The sequence below is a fragment of the Leuciscus leuciscus genome, assembly GCF_965113295.1.
Source record: "Leuciscus leuciscus genome assembly, chromosome: 3".
Taxonomy (NCBI): Eukaryota; Metazoa; Chordata; class Actinopteri; order Cypriniformes; family Leuciscidae; genus Leuciscus; species Leuciscus leuciscus.
The window spans coordinates 17,424,255-17,442,232 of NC_138727.1; the positions used below are offsets into that span (position 1 = coordinate 17,424,255).

General features: G+C 35.2%; 1 protein-coding gene across 4 annotated transcripts in view; it reads right to left on the minus strand.

Moving 5' to 3' along the window:
- npy1r (neuropeptide Y receptor Y1) overlaps positions 1–17,978 on the minus strand; it is a 31,171-nt gene that overhangs the window by 10,912 nt on the left and 2,281 nt on the right. The window contains exons 1-2 of one of the 4 annotated variants that reach the window (XM_082164686.1): positions 15,608–15,696; positions 6,890–7,731 (exon numbers count right to left, since the gene is read on the minus strand). In XM_082164686.1, coding sequence (XP_082020812.1) covers positions 6,890–7,618 — 729 coding nt within the window. In that variant the 5' untranslated portion in view covers positions 7,619–7,731; positions 15,608–15,696. The other 3 variants (XM_082164687.1, XM_082164689.1, XM_082164688.1) reach the window with 3 other exon arrangements.

The window sequence follows — 17,978 nt, forward strand, 5'->3', positions numbered from 1 at the left end:
GTCCCACACACCCGTTCTGTTTCATCCTGATTACGTTTCCTCATGTTTATAAGCCCTGTGTTTCCTCAGTACTTCGTCCAGTATTGTTTATAAGTGTAGTTGTTATTCTGATTTATCCTGCGTGTTCACATTGTTGTTTTTTAAAAGACTCTTTATTGAACTTTGATTTTGTGTCAGTTAGTCTACACGTGACATTCCCCTGGTTTTCACAGGTTTTATGAAAATCAATTATAAAAATGATTTATTGCTTGTTTAAAACTATATCTAAACAAAGAACAAAATAATCAGGAACCATTTTGGTATTTATTGTATGGAAATTATTTCTACCAATTACCCAAAAAAAAATAAAAAAAATAAAACAGAGCTGCCCAAAGTTTGTGGCATCATTTTATCACATCATAAGAGATAAAAGTATTGAGATGAAATATGAGACACACAATGTGTTTAGAGAAAAAAAAAATTAAATAAAAAAATAAATCAAGGTAAATATCACATGAACATAATATTGCTTTTGCGCATTTTTCCAATTAAGCTTTAGGAAGTTATCCAAAATGTGTCAAAACATTATATTTAATTATGCGTATTTAGGATACATAAGAAAAGCTATAAAATTAGCCTTTAAATGAGACAAATGACAATAGCAACAACAACAAATAAAAAAAAAAAAATGTCAATCACCATTAATATATATCAAACACACTATATCATTTGAGTGGTGGGAATTTTCATACCTCTCTTTAAAAAAAAAAGACAAAAAAATGTCCACTGTTGGACTCTGTAACAAATGAAATAAACTAGCAAGAGTGTGAAAAGTGGCTTTGTTTTTCTGTGGCGCAGTTTGGTCTAAACCACAAAAAGCACAATTCTTAAATGAGAGAGTTGGAAAAAACACAAGTGATGAAGAGGGAAAGAGAGAAAGAATGAGACAAATATGGATATGTGTGTATGTGGGTGTATGTGTTGTTCCATTTTTTAACTAACCGCCCATGGTTAATTGAGTGTAAAAGTGACAACCGTCCTTGACAAAATTCGGTCATTTCACTTGAACACCAACAAACGCTCAAAAGCACTTGACAATCTGATCAGCGAACACTCATCACAGTGACGGCAGAATGCTCATTCTGTCACCCCACACACGCATTTTAATTTTTACAACTCTATTAGCATAATAATCTCCATATTAAACCCATTACTGGGAAGCTGGAGCTTGTCACATGAATCTTCCTTTTCATTTATGCCATTGTTTTATACATTATGTTTTGAATCCTTTGTATTGTCGCATTTCTCCCTATTATTACTACTATTTTTGTACCCTTGGCAGGGGAGCGATTATGACTCATTCTTGTGATCTTGGAGGTCTTTTTGCACAGACCCTTTCTTCTCATCTTCTTTCTCACTCTCTCTTACTCATTTATTCTGCCATTCTCTGACCAATACCACCCTCTCTCCCTTCTCTTTCAAAACCTAAGTACTGGGTTTGTGTTGGCAATGAGCTGATGTGTCACATCATGTTGGCTGTTGGTCATGTTCAGTCAGAACATACACTCTGCTTTACTGAGATATGTCCAAAGCCACTGGATTCTAGCATAAAAAAACCTCAGCAAAAATATTTCGACAATACAGAAGACCAGAAGAGACATACCTTATTTTGTGTGTGTGTGTGTGTGTGTGTGTGTGTGTGTGTGTGTGTGTGTGTGTGTGTGTGTGTGTGTGTGTGTGTGTGTGTTTGATTGCATTTCTAAGTATGCTATTCTATTGAACTAGTTTGTATCTGCACTTGTCTGGTATTAAAAAGTCTACATGAATTTTCATTTGACTTCTGTAATGAGCAGTGTTGGGGAAAGTTAGTTTTAAAAGTAATGCATTACTGTATTGTGTTGCTTCCTAAAAAAGTAACTAATTGTAAAATAACAAATCGTATTACTTTTTATGGAAAGTAATGCACCTGGGCTGGGCTTTCTTGTTTGTTTTTAATTTATATAAAAAATATATATATATATTTTTGCCAAATGTAAAGGCCCTCTCACATCAAAAGTGAAATGACAAAGGAGAAGAAAGTTCAACACTCTTGAACTCTCACTCACAGTAGTAAAAAAATGCAAATGTGATGTTTATCTAAAGTCATTTTTGCTTATTGGTAAGGTTGAATTGGATCATCGAAAGTCAGCAGGAAAGACACTGTTAATAAAGTGAGATTAAATACATAAAGTATATTTGTATTATTTAGCATATTTAACAGTTTGCATTTCACTGTTTTTATTCATTTTGAGAAATAGTGAATCTGTTTTTGCGCAAGTGAGATGAGTAAACCCAGCAAGCAATTTTGCATTTTAAAAGACCCCTCCAAACACAGCCCTGACGTCTAAAACAAGGCAAAATGTGGGCTGTCAGTGAAAATGTAATAGATGTCTAACCATCGCCCAAGAATAGACTAGTCATTTAGAACATGAACATGTCAAAGAAATGAAACCAAACACCTTGTAATAACTGTTGACTTTGCATAGATGATGGAATATCATGCAAGTTATTTCGGGCAAATACGACATGTATCCAAATTCAGGGTTATTTTGGCTAGAAGTGGGTTACTCATAGCCGGACTATATTGGGTCTAGTTAACCTAGACGGTGAAATGACTGCAATTACTTGCTGGGAATGTTCACATTTAGTCTAGAAAAACAATAACCATCATGTTTACACAGGACACACAACACCTCTGCACCTCACTACAGATTTCTCTCAACATGGGGACAGGAGAGGTTTCCGTCAATAAATGGGAAAACAAAGTAACTTGCATTACTTATTTGAAAAAGTAACTCAGATATTTTGTTGTAAATTTAAAAGTAATGCATTACTTTACGTTTTACCTGAAAAAAAGTAATCTGATTCGCGTTACTTGTAATGTGTTACCCCCAACACTGGTAATGAGGAGTATTTCAGAGTTAAACATTGTTAATTTTATTCATTTGGGATTTGAGTGAATGATGAAAAGAGGTGGGATTACAGAATAGTCAGACCGAACGTGAATTTGCTTAAATGTACTTAAGTGACATCAGTGAGAAAGATATTTAATTTTGATTAAATATTGATTAAATTTAAGACAACCACATTTCTCTTTGGAATTTCTAGTTGACTTTTAAGACCGTCCTCAACTCTGTGTTTCAATGACATCGAGTCAGTCGTTCGCATTACCAGTCACTATAGGTCAAACACTGACTGACTTATTTGCTCTTTTTGCTCAAGGCTTTATAAAGTTTCTTGTTACTGGAATGTATAACACATCATTTACCATGGCCGAAATTGACTGTGCAAAGGGATGCCTGGGAGTAAGGGAAATAAAAACGGAGTGTTATGTAAAAATGTTTTTCAGAATGTATTTTAGGACTGTCAAAATTAATTTAAGATATACATTAAATATCCTTAACACTAAATTATTTAAAACATTTAACACACTTGAAATTGTTTCATTCTGCTTTTTGAAATCATAAAATGAATCATGCTTATTTTATTGTATTGACAACTCTTGTTTCTAACAGTAAGAATAACGAATCTTTTTTATTTTAAAGGTTTATAAATCTAACATTATTGTAATAGTAGAAAAAAAACGGCGTCAACTTTATTATAATATCAATATAAAAGCCAGTTATTTAATTTAATTTATCTAAGGTGATACTTAGTTTATCACCTTACCTTTATTGCCTCTTATACCTCTTCTAATGGATAACGACTATTACATTTAAATCTATGAAGTATGCCAGCTTAACATTTACAAATAAGTACTTAGATAAGCCTGAATAAATGTCATACTGCAAAGCTCTCTGTGACATCTCACTGACCCCTAACCTCACTGGTCAGACGAAAGCTGAACTCCCCAATAACAAGAAAAGAGCAACATGTACAGTACATCTGCATGAATATCCTAGTTTTTCCACAAGAGCTGTGTACTAGGCTGTGATACACCAGTCAGGATGTTGTAGGAGGGATTTGTTCTGTTCTGTTCAGACTAATATGGGAATATAGAATAAATTGGGCTCTCCACAGCCCACAGAGAGTCCTGACAGAGAATTAAACATTCCTGCAGCACCCATAAAATTATTATTTAGTGTTACATTATGTTTTGACATTCTAACCCTGTATATTTATTTTAGAGGAAGACAAAGTGTTTAAAGAAATGTAACATCGATCTTTTCCATAAAACAACCTTTCATAGTGACCACAGAATTTAAGCTCCGAAAGAGACAAAAAAGGCACTTTAAAATTGGTCTACATGATTCATGCACTATATCTTCTAGTCTAAGTCTTCTGATAGCTTTTTGTGAGAAACAGGCCGAAATGTCTGTAAATTATTCACTGATAATCTTGATCTCGGAAGCAGCTCTCAAATAAAATATTTTGCCTATGATGACGTCTAAGGTTTTACATCACTGGTTAAGAGACATGTCTAAGGTTTTACAACACTCAAGGACTAATGGGGTCTAATGCTACTGACGGCCAAGATTAAGTTATGTGTGGCATATCCAAATAGTGAATTCGATCAGTGAATAATTACTTCAGCACAAGGTCAATATAAACTTGTATTAAAATCACTGTATGGAAAATATACTATTATGTTCTGTAAAGATTTTTTAATAGCAAATGAGTTTGTAACAACCTGATAGTGACAATGTTTCTAAAATTTCATTACATCTGAAATATTCTCTGTTTAACTCAAATATTTCAAATTTCTTTGGTTACCAATATTCTTCAAAATATTTTATTTTGTGTTCCGTAGAAGAAAGAAATGCATACAGGTTTGCAACAACATAAGAGGAATATCCATTTTACCTGCTAAGTGTTAGATGTGAACTTGAATAAATAGTTCAACTTAATTAGGAATACAGACATAAGGTTGGTCTCTTTTTAAAGATGACACTCAGCAGACTATTGCAGAAGTGAAAGTACTTAAAAAAATTTAAGTGTAAAAAGTTATAGAAGTTTACATTTAACGTAAAGCAAAAACAACTAAACTTTTTTGATTTTATACAAAATATATCATTTACAAAATGATTTGGACAATAAAAATTGCTAGAAAATCAAATCCATATATCTAACATAACCAAGATGTGTTCCAAATTTTAAATTGATATTACAAAATTTGAGCCTGCTAAAAGGTTTTAAAGTAACATTTCCATGGTAAATATGTGATGGGGGGGAAAAAAGGCAATAGAAATTTAAAAAACAGCTTTTATTTTTTATAACAATGTAAAAGTCTTTATTGTCACTTTTGATCAATTGAATGCATCCTTTTAAATTCATTATATATAAGTCTATATTATCTAGACCAGTGTTTCTCAAAAGTGGGTCGCAAGACCGTTTTGAGTGGGTCGCGTCAAAGTGTGCAGTCAAAGAAACGTGGATTCTATGTGTTTCTGATGTGAGACTTTTATTGTGACGACCAATTTGTACGGATTTTACTAGGCGGCTAATTCGTACAAATTCGTACGAATTCGTACGATTTGTCTAAACCCCAGTGACGGGTAGGTTTAGGAGTGGGGTCAGAGTTAGGTCATTCGTACAATCATACAAATTGGGCAACTTGTAAAATATGAACGATTTAACAACAATCTTACAAATTCACTCATATGAATAGACGTGAGATCAGGTTGGTCAGATGCAGTTTAAGTAAAGAGTGCCTGAGAAAAACGGGTAGTCCTGATTCAGTATCAGGGGTCAGATGTCAGTGTCATTATTCTAACGTTATTTTCGTAACTTAAATATGAAATAAAAAGTCTCTCACCTAAAAAAAACCCTAACTTTCCTGTCATGTCAGCCATTATACTGTGTTCATAGCGCGTATCACTTAATTATAAATAAAGTGCAAAAGAAATTATGAGCATGCAATGTCAGTTATTTATGTTGTCAAATTAGTAAGTCATGAAATTACCAAAAAGTACCAATACATTTCATAACTGGTACTTTGTGTGTTAGCTGGGAAGGATTTGCATGCAGGTACGACGTTCATTTTATTCATTAGGAGCAGTATTTATATTATTTTTATTTATTTTTATTTTAGGAATTAAGTCAAAAAAAAAAAAATGGGTCGCAGCCAGGTAATGACCATGGGGTCCCATTATGGCCAACCAGTTGAGAACAAGCGTGCCGCACAAGCCCTGAAAAGTGAGGCCAAAGTCTCTCAAAGTGGTCCTAGTATAGGTCGTAAACCCTGCCTCCCCATGTTATTTAACGGCACGTGAGACCAACTAAACAATTAAATTACACTTCAAATATCTTTTTTCCAAAGATGGTTTCTGTCATTTACTGTAGTTTTTAATCACGCTGATGTAGGTTCAAGTGTTTGTTTTTAAAATAAGTTTGTTTTTAGTTAGTTATTTGATGCGGTGGTGTGACGTCATGATTGACAGCTGTGATTGACAGGTTCTCTGAGCGAAGTAGTCACTGAAGCACCAACAGACTTTTTTTCGGGATCTTCGGAGGACTGAGGAGATTGGAGCTTTAAATTTAATATCTAAATTTCTATAATTAATTTTAAAAAAGTGCAGGAGCGTGTACTTGCGATTGATTCTGCGAGAGTGAGGGCGGGGCCTTGATTTTGCGGCTTTACTTCCTGCTCACTACTGCGCAGGTCTGGTTCCGAGATCGCTACTGCGCAGACTCAGGTCCTAAGATGTCAGCACCATATCGGGACACTGGCGGCTTCACTTCTCACCAATGGAAGAGAGCGAAGGGGCATCGTCCATCTTTTTTTACAGTCTATGGTTGAGAACCACTAATCTAGACTATGCTATTTCGTATATGAAGATTTATACTCTTACTGTATGTCAACAATAAAAAAAACACACACGTACACACAATCAAATGTATGACCTCTTCTTACTCATCATTCTGTTCTTACCTTCAGGTAACAGATGAAGATGAAGGTGAGAGGAGTGATGTACTGCAGCACCAGCATGCCAGTGGTGTAGGTGAGCTTGATTTCTCTGGAGGGCCACTCTTCCACACACACCACCTTTCCCCTGTACTGCTCCTGAAACACTGAGGGCAGCTGCTTCAGCGGGGCATCTGTCACCCTGGAAAACAACAGAAATGGTGTGGCAGTGAGGACGGCCAGGGCCCAGGTGAGGCTGATGCCCAGACAGGCATGGTTCAGGCTGGGCCTCCATCCGCGAGGGTGCAGGATGAGTTGGTGCCTCTCAATGGCAATCAGAACCAAGGAGAAGATGGACACCGAGACGGAGCAGCACTGGACCAGGCTGTTGAGTTTACACATGACCGCTCCAAACACCCAGTGGTCCATGAAGGTGTAGATGAAGGTAAACGGCAGACACACTAGGGACATCAGCAGGTCCGAAACGGAGAGGTTTGCGATTAAGACGTTTGTGACGTTGTGAAGTTCCCGTTGCCGTGCAATGACGAGGATGAGAGCCAGGTTGCCCACAACACCCAACAGTACCACAGCACTGTAGGCAATAGCCATGATAACAAACAAAGAGTGGCTGCCGTAACACTCATCATCGCCATATGAAATTGCAGAGAGGTTAGTGAAAGAGCAATTGGATAGGCCCAAGGAACAGTTCAGAGCAGAGAGTGGTGGAATTGGTGGAGACAGGGCGGAGTCTGGCATTGTTCCGCCTCCTCTGCAGTTATTTGGTGTTGGTTTAAATCAGGTGATCTTAGACTCGTTCCCTCCAGGTAACAACCTTCCCAGGACCATGTTTTCGTAATTCTGACAACATACTGTGGGGACATAAAAAAAACATCTAAATCAATACTTACAAAAGACAAGACGTCTCTACTGTCATGTTTGATTACAGACCAATCCGGTTATGAAAATCAATACATTTTCTCTTCAGTTTTATTTAATAAAGAGTTATTTTAATCTTCTTGGATCACCTTTGTTATTGACCTCATTTCTAAGAATTATATTACACTTTTAAAGGGAAAGGGCTCTAATGCACATTTAAGTGGGCAATAATTATGAATCATCCAAAAGCATTTCTCAGGCGATGTATTAATATTAAAATATAATAATAATGCTTCCCATTTCTAAAAGCTATAATTAAGCCTGTGTTGGTGTGCATGGAATTGAAAAGTTAATTAAGATTTTGGCATTTGATTCATTTTATTTGTATATTTAAAATTAAGCCATCAAATACTCCTTGCTGAGCTACAGCTAATAATGTGAATAAAGCAATTTGATTTTGGCGCACTGCCTAAAGACAAGTGTGCACACACACACACACACACACACACACACACACACACACACACACACACACACACAGTCTAAGCATTTTCCATTTGCTTCTATTGTTTTCATAGTAAGCTAATGATATATTCTACCCCCTAAATCCTTTCTGCGTGTTTACATATTCGTTAAGACATTATTTAGTGTGTTGATTAAGCCATCTGCAATCTGACCCACATATTTGTATTTTCTTCTTTAATATACAATATGAACGCACGTAGACATCATAAAGATGTCATAATTATTATTAATTTTACATACTTCCAGACATAAGCACAGACAAAGTCCAGACATAAACTCTATGAATGACTCGCATTGGTCTATATATCAGAGTCTGAAGCAGGTTGTCAAGGTAACAGAGGTGACAAAGCCTCCTGTTTTTAGGTCTCTGGTTCTTTCATCTTTAGCTCCCTCTTCTTCTGCCTCTATCAGCAGCCAATTTCAACGCTCTAATATCAGCATGTTCAGTTATTGTTAATAAATTGAATATGTATCCGAACAACAGAAACATTACAGGAAGCCCAGCCGTGAATTTCTGACTAACCTTTCTTATTCATAGCAGGCCAATTCGCTTACAGTACAATAGTCTCCTATCCGTGGACGGAGGATAATCCCAATAGACTGAAGCTAAATGGCAGGCCATTCACATGCTCTGTGCAGAGTATTCCCTTGACAGTACTTTTCTACAAAGTGACCTTAAGAGTAGAGTGGGTTACAAAGGGAATATGCAAGCATTTGTAAGCACTTAAATGTCAAGATGGAGAAGGAGTCATTCATTTGTCTTTGCATGCCTGTAAATTGAAAAACTAATTAGGTGTGCAGAGTAGTAAAAATGTATTCCAGTGACGTTGAATTAAATACTGCATTAGAATTTGCAAAGGTTAACAATTATCATAAGAATATTTTACTGTCATGGACAACATATGGCAAATGCTATGACAAATATTACACCCTATTGTTTAATGTTCCAGCGGAGCCTCATTAATACATAAACTGTGTGAATAATAGTCTCTTATCGCACTGACATTTATATTTAATCATTTAACAGACTCTTTTATTCAGTGCAACTTCACACTAAGGACGTGGTAACATGAAAAGTGCTGCAATCCGTTTCAAGATTGTTCTGAGAACTAGACACTAGAACTGAGATAAAAGCGAGAAGTGGTGAAACTTGCATTTGCAGGTTTGAGTCGAGTGCTCACGGAAGAGATGTCTTTAGATGTTTTGTGAAAGTTGAAAGACACTTGGCTGTTTGGGTATCTCGGATATTTGATGCATGCATAAAGCATATCTGGGTTATGTTTGCTTCAATAGAATAGAGCATTCACTGAATGACAATCTGACAGGTCTGTTTATCTTTTGAAATAATCTGTTAAAAACCATAAAACCTACCAGACAAGTTGCACTAAGTCGACATACAATGGAAATTCATCCCATCTGTTTTCTAAATGTGAGTTATCTATCCTCTTGTGAACGATTCATCCATGCATACGTTTCATTTATTTATATGTCCTTGTAATTTTTTATCAAAATGTCGATATTATACGGAGAAATGACAAACTTCTCTCAGATGACGTATGCTAGACTTCTCCAATCATTACTTTCTCATAAACTCTGTTCTTTCATACAATCTACTGCTTGCATTCAGATCTGCCTCCACAAAAATAATTTGTTTCATTTCTTTTCCAAGAAAAGATCTGTTGCTACTTCCGTTACATTGTGACTTTGATGTAACATGGTCCAGTGCCCAATTTTAGGATCTGTCTCAATTCTCTTTAACATCTTTCCTTCGCTAAATATTTCAGCCTAAAATTTCAATTTAGGTATTTGAAATGCATACATTATTTAATTTTTTACAATAACCAGGTTTATATATGTATCACCAATTAACCAATTTGTTTAAATCCCATACATTTTAACTAACTGAATATTGTTTGTTCCACAGCCATACTTAAACCGTTCAAACTTTTTGACTAAAATTCATTGTTTTCACAATTGACAGATTTATGTTGATTCTAAACAATTTGAATAAATGCATTCTGAAAATATTATTATTTGATGAATATATTATTAATATTATTATTACAAAACCAAACGGATGCATATTAATAATAGACTATGCCATGATTTCTTTGAGTGTTGAAATCTTACCTGTTTATGAAAATGACATGCATAACATTAAGTTTATTGGATTGTTTATATTAAAACTGGAAAATGTGCAATTCAAATACACTGTAAAAAACTGCTGCTTTCATCTTTAAGTACAATCAACTTGGCTGTATAAGTCTTTATACCTTTAGTTGCATTAAATTGACTTGAAAAAGTGGAATGTTCTATAACTTAAAAAAAAGTAGAAAATTGTTTAAAGAATGTAACTCTACACCCTTGCTTCATTTAGTATATGCGGATCCATGAATATGGAAATTAGTCCCTGCCTCTTATTAATCACACCAGCTCAGACTACCTGATCTACTTGGTCAACTGCACAATGGCAAGTAGAAATATTGGTTTAATTCAGCCATATGTTTGAATCATAAACTGATTCAGAAGACGAAGAGGAAGAGCAAATTATACAGGATCATCTACATGTCATAAAGTAGGCCGACAGAATGGTAATGCGTTTTATGTATCGTTCTTTATAACGTCGGACACATAACAGTTATTGATATGATTATCTTTGTCTTGGCTATGTTATCAAACAGCTATTAATGTGTTGCTAATGTTACCCTAATGAGTCAGACAGCTGCCTTCTATAAACCAGCGTCCTTACAAACGCTTTGAACAACTTAGAACGTCAGTGGAGAAAGGCATATACTTCTTCATAACATCGTTATATACATCATATACATAATTCAGCCATTATATTGCTATATGTACCCCATTTTTATTGTCCCTTCTTAAAGGTGTTCTTGTGTTCAATGTGGAAAAGCCCCGCTGTACGCGTTGGTGGGATTGGTTACACGTTTGTGACAGTAGAAAACAAGGGTGTTTTCATGCCTTATTGATCATATAATTTTTTACAGTGTACAGAAATCTTAAATTTAGGCTTATATATTTTTTGAGTGTAGAGTCCTCTGTTTCTTATATTGTTGATGGTCACAAAGATAATTCCCAACTGTCCTAAGTAGGCCAGTAGTCCACCCAGAGGTTAGTCCACAGGACCCAAAAATAATAATGCGGTCACTATTTACTCACCCTGAAGTTGTTCCAAACCTGCATGCTATTATTTTTTCTGTGAGACACAAAAAATAAAAACGATAAAGATTCACCTTGCACCATAAGTATTCAATTCATATATATTTCCAAATGTCTATAAGAGCCAATCGCCAAGTGATAAAGTCATCGCGTCGTCTTTTTTTTTAACATGATTTTAGTTAAGAAACAAAATATATGAGACAGTTGTTGTCAGATCGATTTCAAATATGAAATTGAATCGTAAGCTTAGTGGACAGCTTTGGGTCATTTCACTCAGTTGATCCAGTTTCGAAATCAAACTGAACAATTTGTTCACAAATCAGACTGATCAGGTTCGAGATCAAGTTTCAATGATCAACTCTCAGCTCAAGTTATGGAGAAGTGAAAATCACTGAATAATTACTTCCATTTTGATCTTTTCCTCATGCAAAAATAGCATATGGCTTCAAACAGCTTGTTCTTTTTAGAGCTCTTTTTTTTCTTTTGTAAGTCACTTTGAATAAAACAGTCTGTTAAATTATTAAAGTTAAATTTGAATGAGATATGAGACTGTTATTCTTTTAGACTGTTATTCATGAGGCTTCACTATACATTCAATAGTCACAGCATTTTCTATATGTTGTCCATAACAATAAAATAAACCAAACATAAACGTTTTCTATTATACTATTATTCTATTATTTTTACTGAGGTTGTATGGGAAAATTAAACAGTGTGTAATATTTGCCATTTCCTTGGTCATATGTTCATTGGCCATAACAATAAAGTTAATTGTTACAGTCATTGACACTATGATCTGCGGCTAAATATAAAAAAAGTTGTGTGAAGATTCTTCAAAATATCTTCTTTTGTGTTCCTCAGACAAAGAAAGTCATACAGGCTTTGTAAGACCAGGAGAGTGAGACAGAACTGTCATTGTTGTGTTAATGTTAACTATTCCTTTAAAGTCCCCCTGTGGTGAAAATCAAGCTTTTAATGTTGTTTATATGTCTAGTCTATGTGATGTTTTTAATATGCTTTAAGACAAACCATGTGCAAATTCATAAGTCAACACCATTGCTGAGTATTTTCTCCTTAAAACTGCAGTGAAACAAAGACAGTCTAAAAAATGTGGTCTGAGTCCCAAACTACATTGTAACCAATCACGTCAATGAGTGGATCTCTGAGCTGGAGTGAGTGAGTGGAAACGGGGCTAATTTGCATTTTCATAGAACTGTATACTAAATGAAGCAAGGGTGTAGAGTTACATTCAAGCTATTTTAAGGCATGAAGGATTTTTTTTCAAGGAAAAAACTTTAAATATGTCATTTTGGTGATCAAAGGTGAGTTTTAGGGATACAGTTATTGACTACAGGGGACTTTAAGATACATTATAGCACTGTTGTGTCTTAGAAACTTGTGATTACTGGCAGCCCAAACAATATAAAATTAGACTGTATGGTCAGTACTGACCAGTTTTTTTAAGGAGTCAATAAACTATGAAATTAATTCATTCATCAGCAGAAGCTTTTAATGCCATTGCCATGACAATGTGATTAGGTCACCGACTGTGGTCTTTCTAGAGCCCATTGAAGAAACTCATTGAAGAAACTGAGAATGTGCGCATAAAGAAGCTGATATAAATGGCATTCAAATCGAGACTTTGAGGAGCCTAAACAAGTTTCTGAAAACATGAAATGCTCCCATTCTGTGCTGGGTAAATTACACTGTAAAAAAAATTGCTGCGATTATTTATCACAACTTAAAATCCAACATTGTTTCAACTTTAAAAAGTATGTGTTCATGCTTGACTTAAAATATTAAGTTTAGTTAACTTTAGTTAAGTTGGATATTTAAGTTATCTCAACAAATTTTAAGTTGTTATAACTAATCGCAGCCACATTTGTTTACAGTGTACTTGCAAATTGTAGTCGGTAACTGATTCCAAACTACATGAAAAAAATTGCAGTTAGTAACGTATTCCATTACATTTCACATATAAGGTAAAATGATCTAACTACTTTTTGATTACTTTTGACCTTACTAATTTATTACATTGATTTGAATAGGATAATCTTGTAATGATATACAATACCAAGAACAAAAATATATTCTATACTTGGTTATCCACAACAAGTGCATGAAATATTACATTACACCAGGGTGGGATTCGTGATGGAACTGCAGGTGGTTTGTGAGTTAAATGAAAAGTAATTAATTAATATAAATAAATAATAATAATAAAAACAATCAAAATAAAACACCTACTAAAAAGGATTAATATATATTTTAATTGTCTATCTACATGTCATATATGACCAATAATGGACAGAGAACCGTGAACTTAATTTTATTATTTATTATTATTTATACTGACTTTATTATTGACCTATTAACTCAAAATCTCAGGGGGCACTTCAAGTATATTAGGTCAAAGAGACTCAGCTGACAAAAAAGTTGGGGAATCCCAGCAAATATGAAATATAAATTTGTGCATTTTAATGTTTGAAAGACAAAAGCCTTCTAAAGATAGCAACAATGGTTAAATGACTCACTGGGTGATCATTTCAATAATAATTCATGTTCGTCAGGAGTTGATTAGATATGCAATGTTTCAATGTTGAGAAAACACTTATTTTAGTCCAGTGATGAAATGCTGTGTGGGTCTCAGTTTTCAGTGACAGGCACATGACTGGCTGGTCTGTGTGTGCAATTCCACAAACCCGAAGACCTTCTGAACATAATTATTAGGCTTTTTTAGAAAGGAAAATTTAAAAGAGAGTAGTATGGATAATCAATGAATTATTAATAATCCACTGCCATTGTGAGAATAACATGTAATCATGTAATGAACAAAAAGGTGTAATGTAGTCTGATTGTGATATTTTAAAAATCTTTCAATAGTGCTTAATTTTTGGAATCGGATTACGTAATCCAGATTGCATGTAAACAGTTTCTATCCAGGACTACTTCCATCACAATTTGAGGTCTAATGACAAAAAATGACATAAAATTTACTCCAAATAGAGCCATCGGGAGCCATGGGAACCAAGTGAGGGAGAGAGACAGTACAAAAAGACAAGCAGGTGAAGAAGGAGAAGGGTTGAAGAGCACAGTGACATATCAACTGACAGAAGATGCGAGAAATAAGATTGGGAAGGAGAGCTAGAGAGGGTGGAAAAAAGGCTGTTTTAAATTATATCTGATGCCAGCATTTTAGAAGCAAAACTGGATCCCACATCATGTAAGTATAAGCTATGAGCCAGTTGCAACTAAATAGTCCTCTAACCATCCAAATTTATCAGGAGAGAGAGAGAGAGAGAGAAAAAACCAATATCTCAGAAGCACAAAAATCAATTCCCCAAAATATAGTTTTAAAGTTCAACAAAACAGTTTTAAAATCTGACAAAAACATATCTGTCTTTCATAACACACAGCACCACACATCCTTCGGCTTGAATGATGACACAAAATGAACTTTGATATTTTTAGACAGCACCAGGAATTTATAGAGCACCATAAAAGACAAATTCACAGAGTATGAAAGCAATTACAATAAAATATATCTCGTGTTGAAAAACAATCTTGACAAGATACAATTTGATTTGAGCTCGCCAACACATTACCTTAATGCCTCCTCTTAACAATCTGAAATGTGCCATTAAGTCCTAAAGAGAAAGATAAACCCATCCAAGGAAAACATTTAGGCTAGGTGTGCGAGGCATCTCCTCGCTGTCCTTTCGTTCCCACACTTTCAATGAGAGCATTAAGATAAATTATTGCGCGTTATTGCTTCAAACTCCTGAGCTAAGTGCTTTCATTGAGTGTATTGTAAACAGGTCAAAGTCCTGCAGGTACTTCTGTCCTCAGCCTAATGATCCTTTCTTTGACCACCAGCTGCGCTTAGTATTTTGGTGTTCAAAGTTTATTGAATAACACATTGTAAAAATTAGCTAAATCTATTTAGCCTATCCTGCATTTCAATGCGTTCCCCCCACCAAAACGTGTTATAGTGAATCGCATCTTAACAGACAGAATAACATCAAACAATACAACGTGAGAATGAACCGCATTGCGTGACTGGATGCTCTTAAATAATATGACATTTTCGTAAACGGAAAAAGCAGAGATGCTCACGATCGAGTGGATATATCCGGCGTGTCGCCAATTAAGCGCGTTCGAGAGTCTTACCTGAAGCGCTTTCCATAAAGGCACGCGCGCGTCTCCATCAGTCTGAATGAGTGAACGCGCGTGTGTGTGTGTGTGTTTGTGTGTGTGTGCATCACTGACACTGAACTGACAGCTGGCTCCACTGTGCCTCTGCACGAGCGCGGGGGTCCATGGCTGTCCGAAAGCACCAAACGCAACCGATTCACAGCATGCCAACGTGATGCATTCATGTGCTGTTGAAAACATGTCTCCAGTTCGTTTATTCTGAGAAACTATTCGCAGGACTTTATTAAAGCTTTGTCATTTGGGGCTCTTTGCACTCCTTAAAATAAAGGTTCTTTATTGGCATTATTGGTGAAGAAGAACCTTTAATGGAACCTTTCCATTGCACAAAAAGGTTCGGTCAACATGCAGAGATGGGACAAAGTCATTGTTTTGCAAGTCACAAGTAAGTCTTGAGTCTTTGCATTCAAATCTCGAGTCAACTCCCAAGTGACAGAGACCAGCCTATAGTGATCAAAACTGATGTTTGGTTTTTTTGTAAGCAAGTACATTTTATTTAGGCTAGTTACAGCTTACATTGACCAAAGTGCTGTACAAAAACAATTATAAAATAGGCCTACAATCTAAATAAAAGTTGATCATTTATAGGTTAATAATCAGAAAAGGCTAGAGTAAAGATGTGTCTTAAGTCTAGATTTAAAAACATTAATAGAAGGAGCACTCTTAATGTCAGGTGGCAACTTATTCCATAACCGTGGAGCAGCCGCTGCAAAGGCTCTGTCACCTTTCGATTTAAGACATGACTGTGGGACATGTAGGAGAGACATGTAGGAGAGCTTTATTGGCAGACCTGAGGAGCTTTGACTTAGGATCTGAATTCAAATAAATGAGATCAGAAATGTAAGATGGGGCTTGACCATAAGAGCTTTAAAAACAACCAGCAAAATTTTAAACTGAATTCTAAAAAATACAGAAAGCCAGTGAAGAGAAGCTAAAATTGGAGTGATCACGTGTTTTTGCACTAGCCGTTGCGTTCTGAACCATCTGCAAAGGTGCCAATGAAGATTGGGGAAGACCAAGATACAAAGAATTACAATAGTCCAGACATGACAATGCATGAATAACTTTTGAAAGCAAAGTGACGAGATTATTTGCCATCCAGTATTTAATATCCTGAAGACAGTACATGAAGGTAGGCCATAAAGACTTTCCCAGTCACAGGGCTCAAGTTCAAGTCAAGTCTTGAGCCATTGTTGTCAGAGTCTAAGTTGAGTCTCAAGTCCTCTTTGATTATATCAAATCGAGGCGCATGTCATCACATTTGGAACTCGAGTCCAAGTCAAGTCCAAGCCATGCGACTTGAGTCCCCAACCCTGATATTAAGTGTCTTTAATTACTACGTACTAACTTTTAAATGAACCATTTAATACAATGCACTTATTGTGTACATACATTGGACTTGTATTTAAAAAAAATACCTGCAGCAAAAGTGTTCTGCAATACAGCCTTAACACAATATGTAGCTATTCTAACTGTCAGTTATTATGTAAGTACATAGGTTAGAGTGTTTTGGATTGCATAAAATAATAAAAGAAACAAACAAATACATGGCGAAAGAAGTGTTAGACAGCAGAAGAGGGGATTGGGATGATTTTTAATGAAACTTGGTAGGCGGATGGCCGTTACTCTTTCACGTATCTAAGCATGTAGTGTGTGCATGTGTGTGTATGTGTGCGTGCCTGAATGCGTGCATTTGTATGTGTGTGTGTATGAAAAAAGTGTCCTAAATGAAAACTGTGCAACCCAATGTTACAAAAAAGACTTGTATATATGTATTATAGTTAATTTTTCAACTTTAAAGTGTTAGTTTCTTTCGTTCATGATTTGTTTTTGTTTTTTTTCTAAAATCAGCTAATTTATTCTCGTTTTTGTCTATTTAAATTCTATTTACAAACTCACCACACACAATAATGTTCAATAACTGTAATTTGTTGAAAGGTTATCTTTTTCTGAAAAAGATGACACCTTGCACATGAAGATAGCACATTGTTTTAGAATTTTACAGTAAAAAAAAAATCAAATTATGTGAAAAACACCTATTTTAGCTTCAGGTTCTAAAGGGTTAAATACATCTAATATGAAGGATGACCAAAGGGGTGAAAAAAGGTTCTTCAGATTATTAAAATGTAAAAAGTCAAAGTCAACCTCAATGTCATTTTTAGTATAGGCCTACATTGCATGGCAATGGATAAAAAAGAAACAGTTACTTCAGGATAAACAGGGACACGTAATAGACAGTTAATACATTTAGAATAAATGAACACAGACAATAGTACCACAGGTACACAGAGCAAAAACAGGATTGACAGTTGAATAAACAAATGGCATC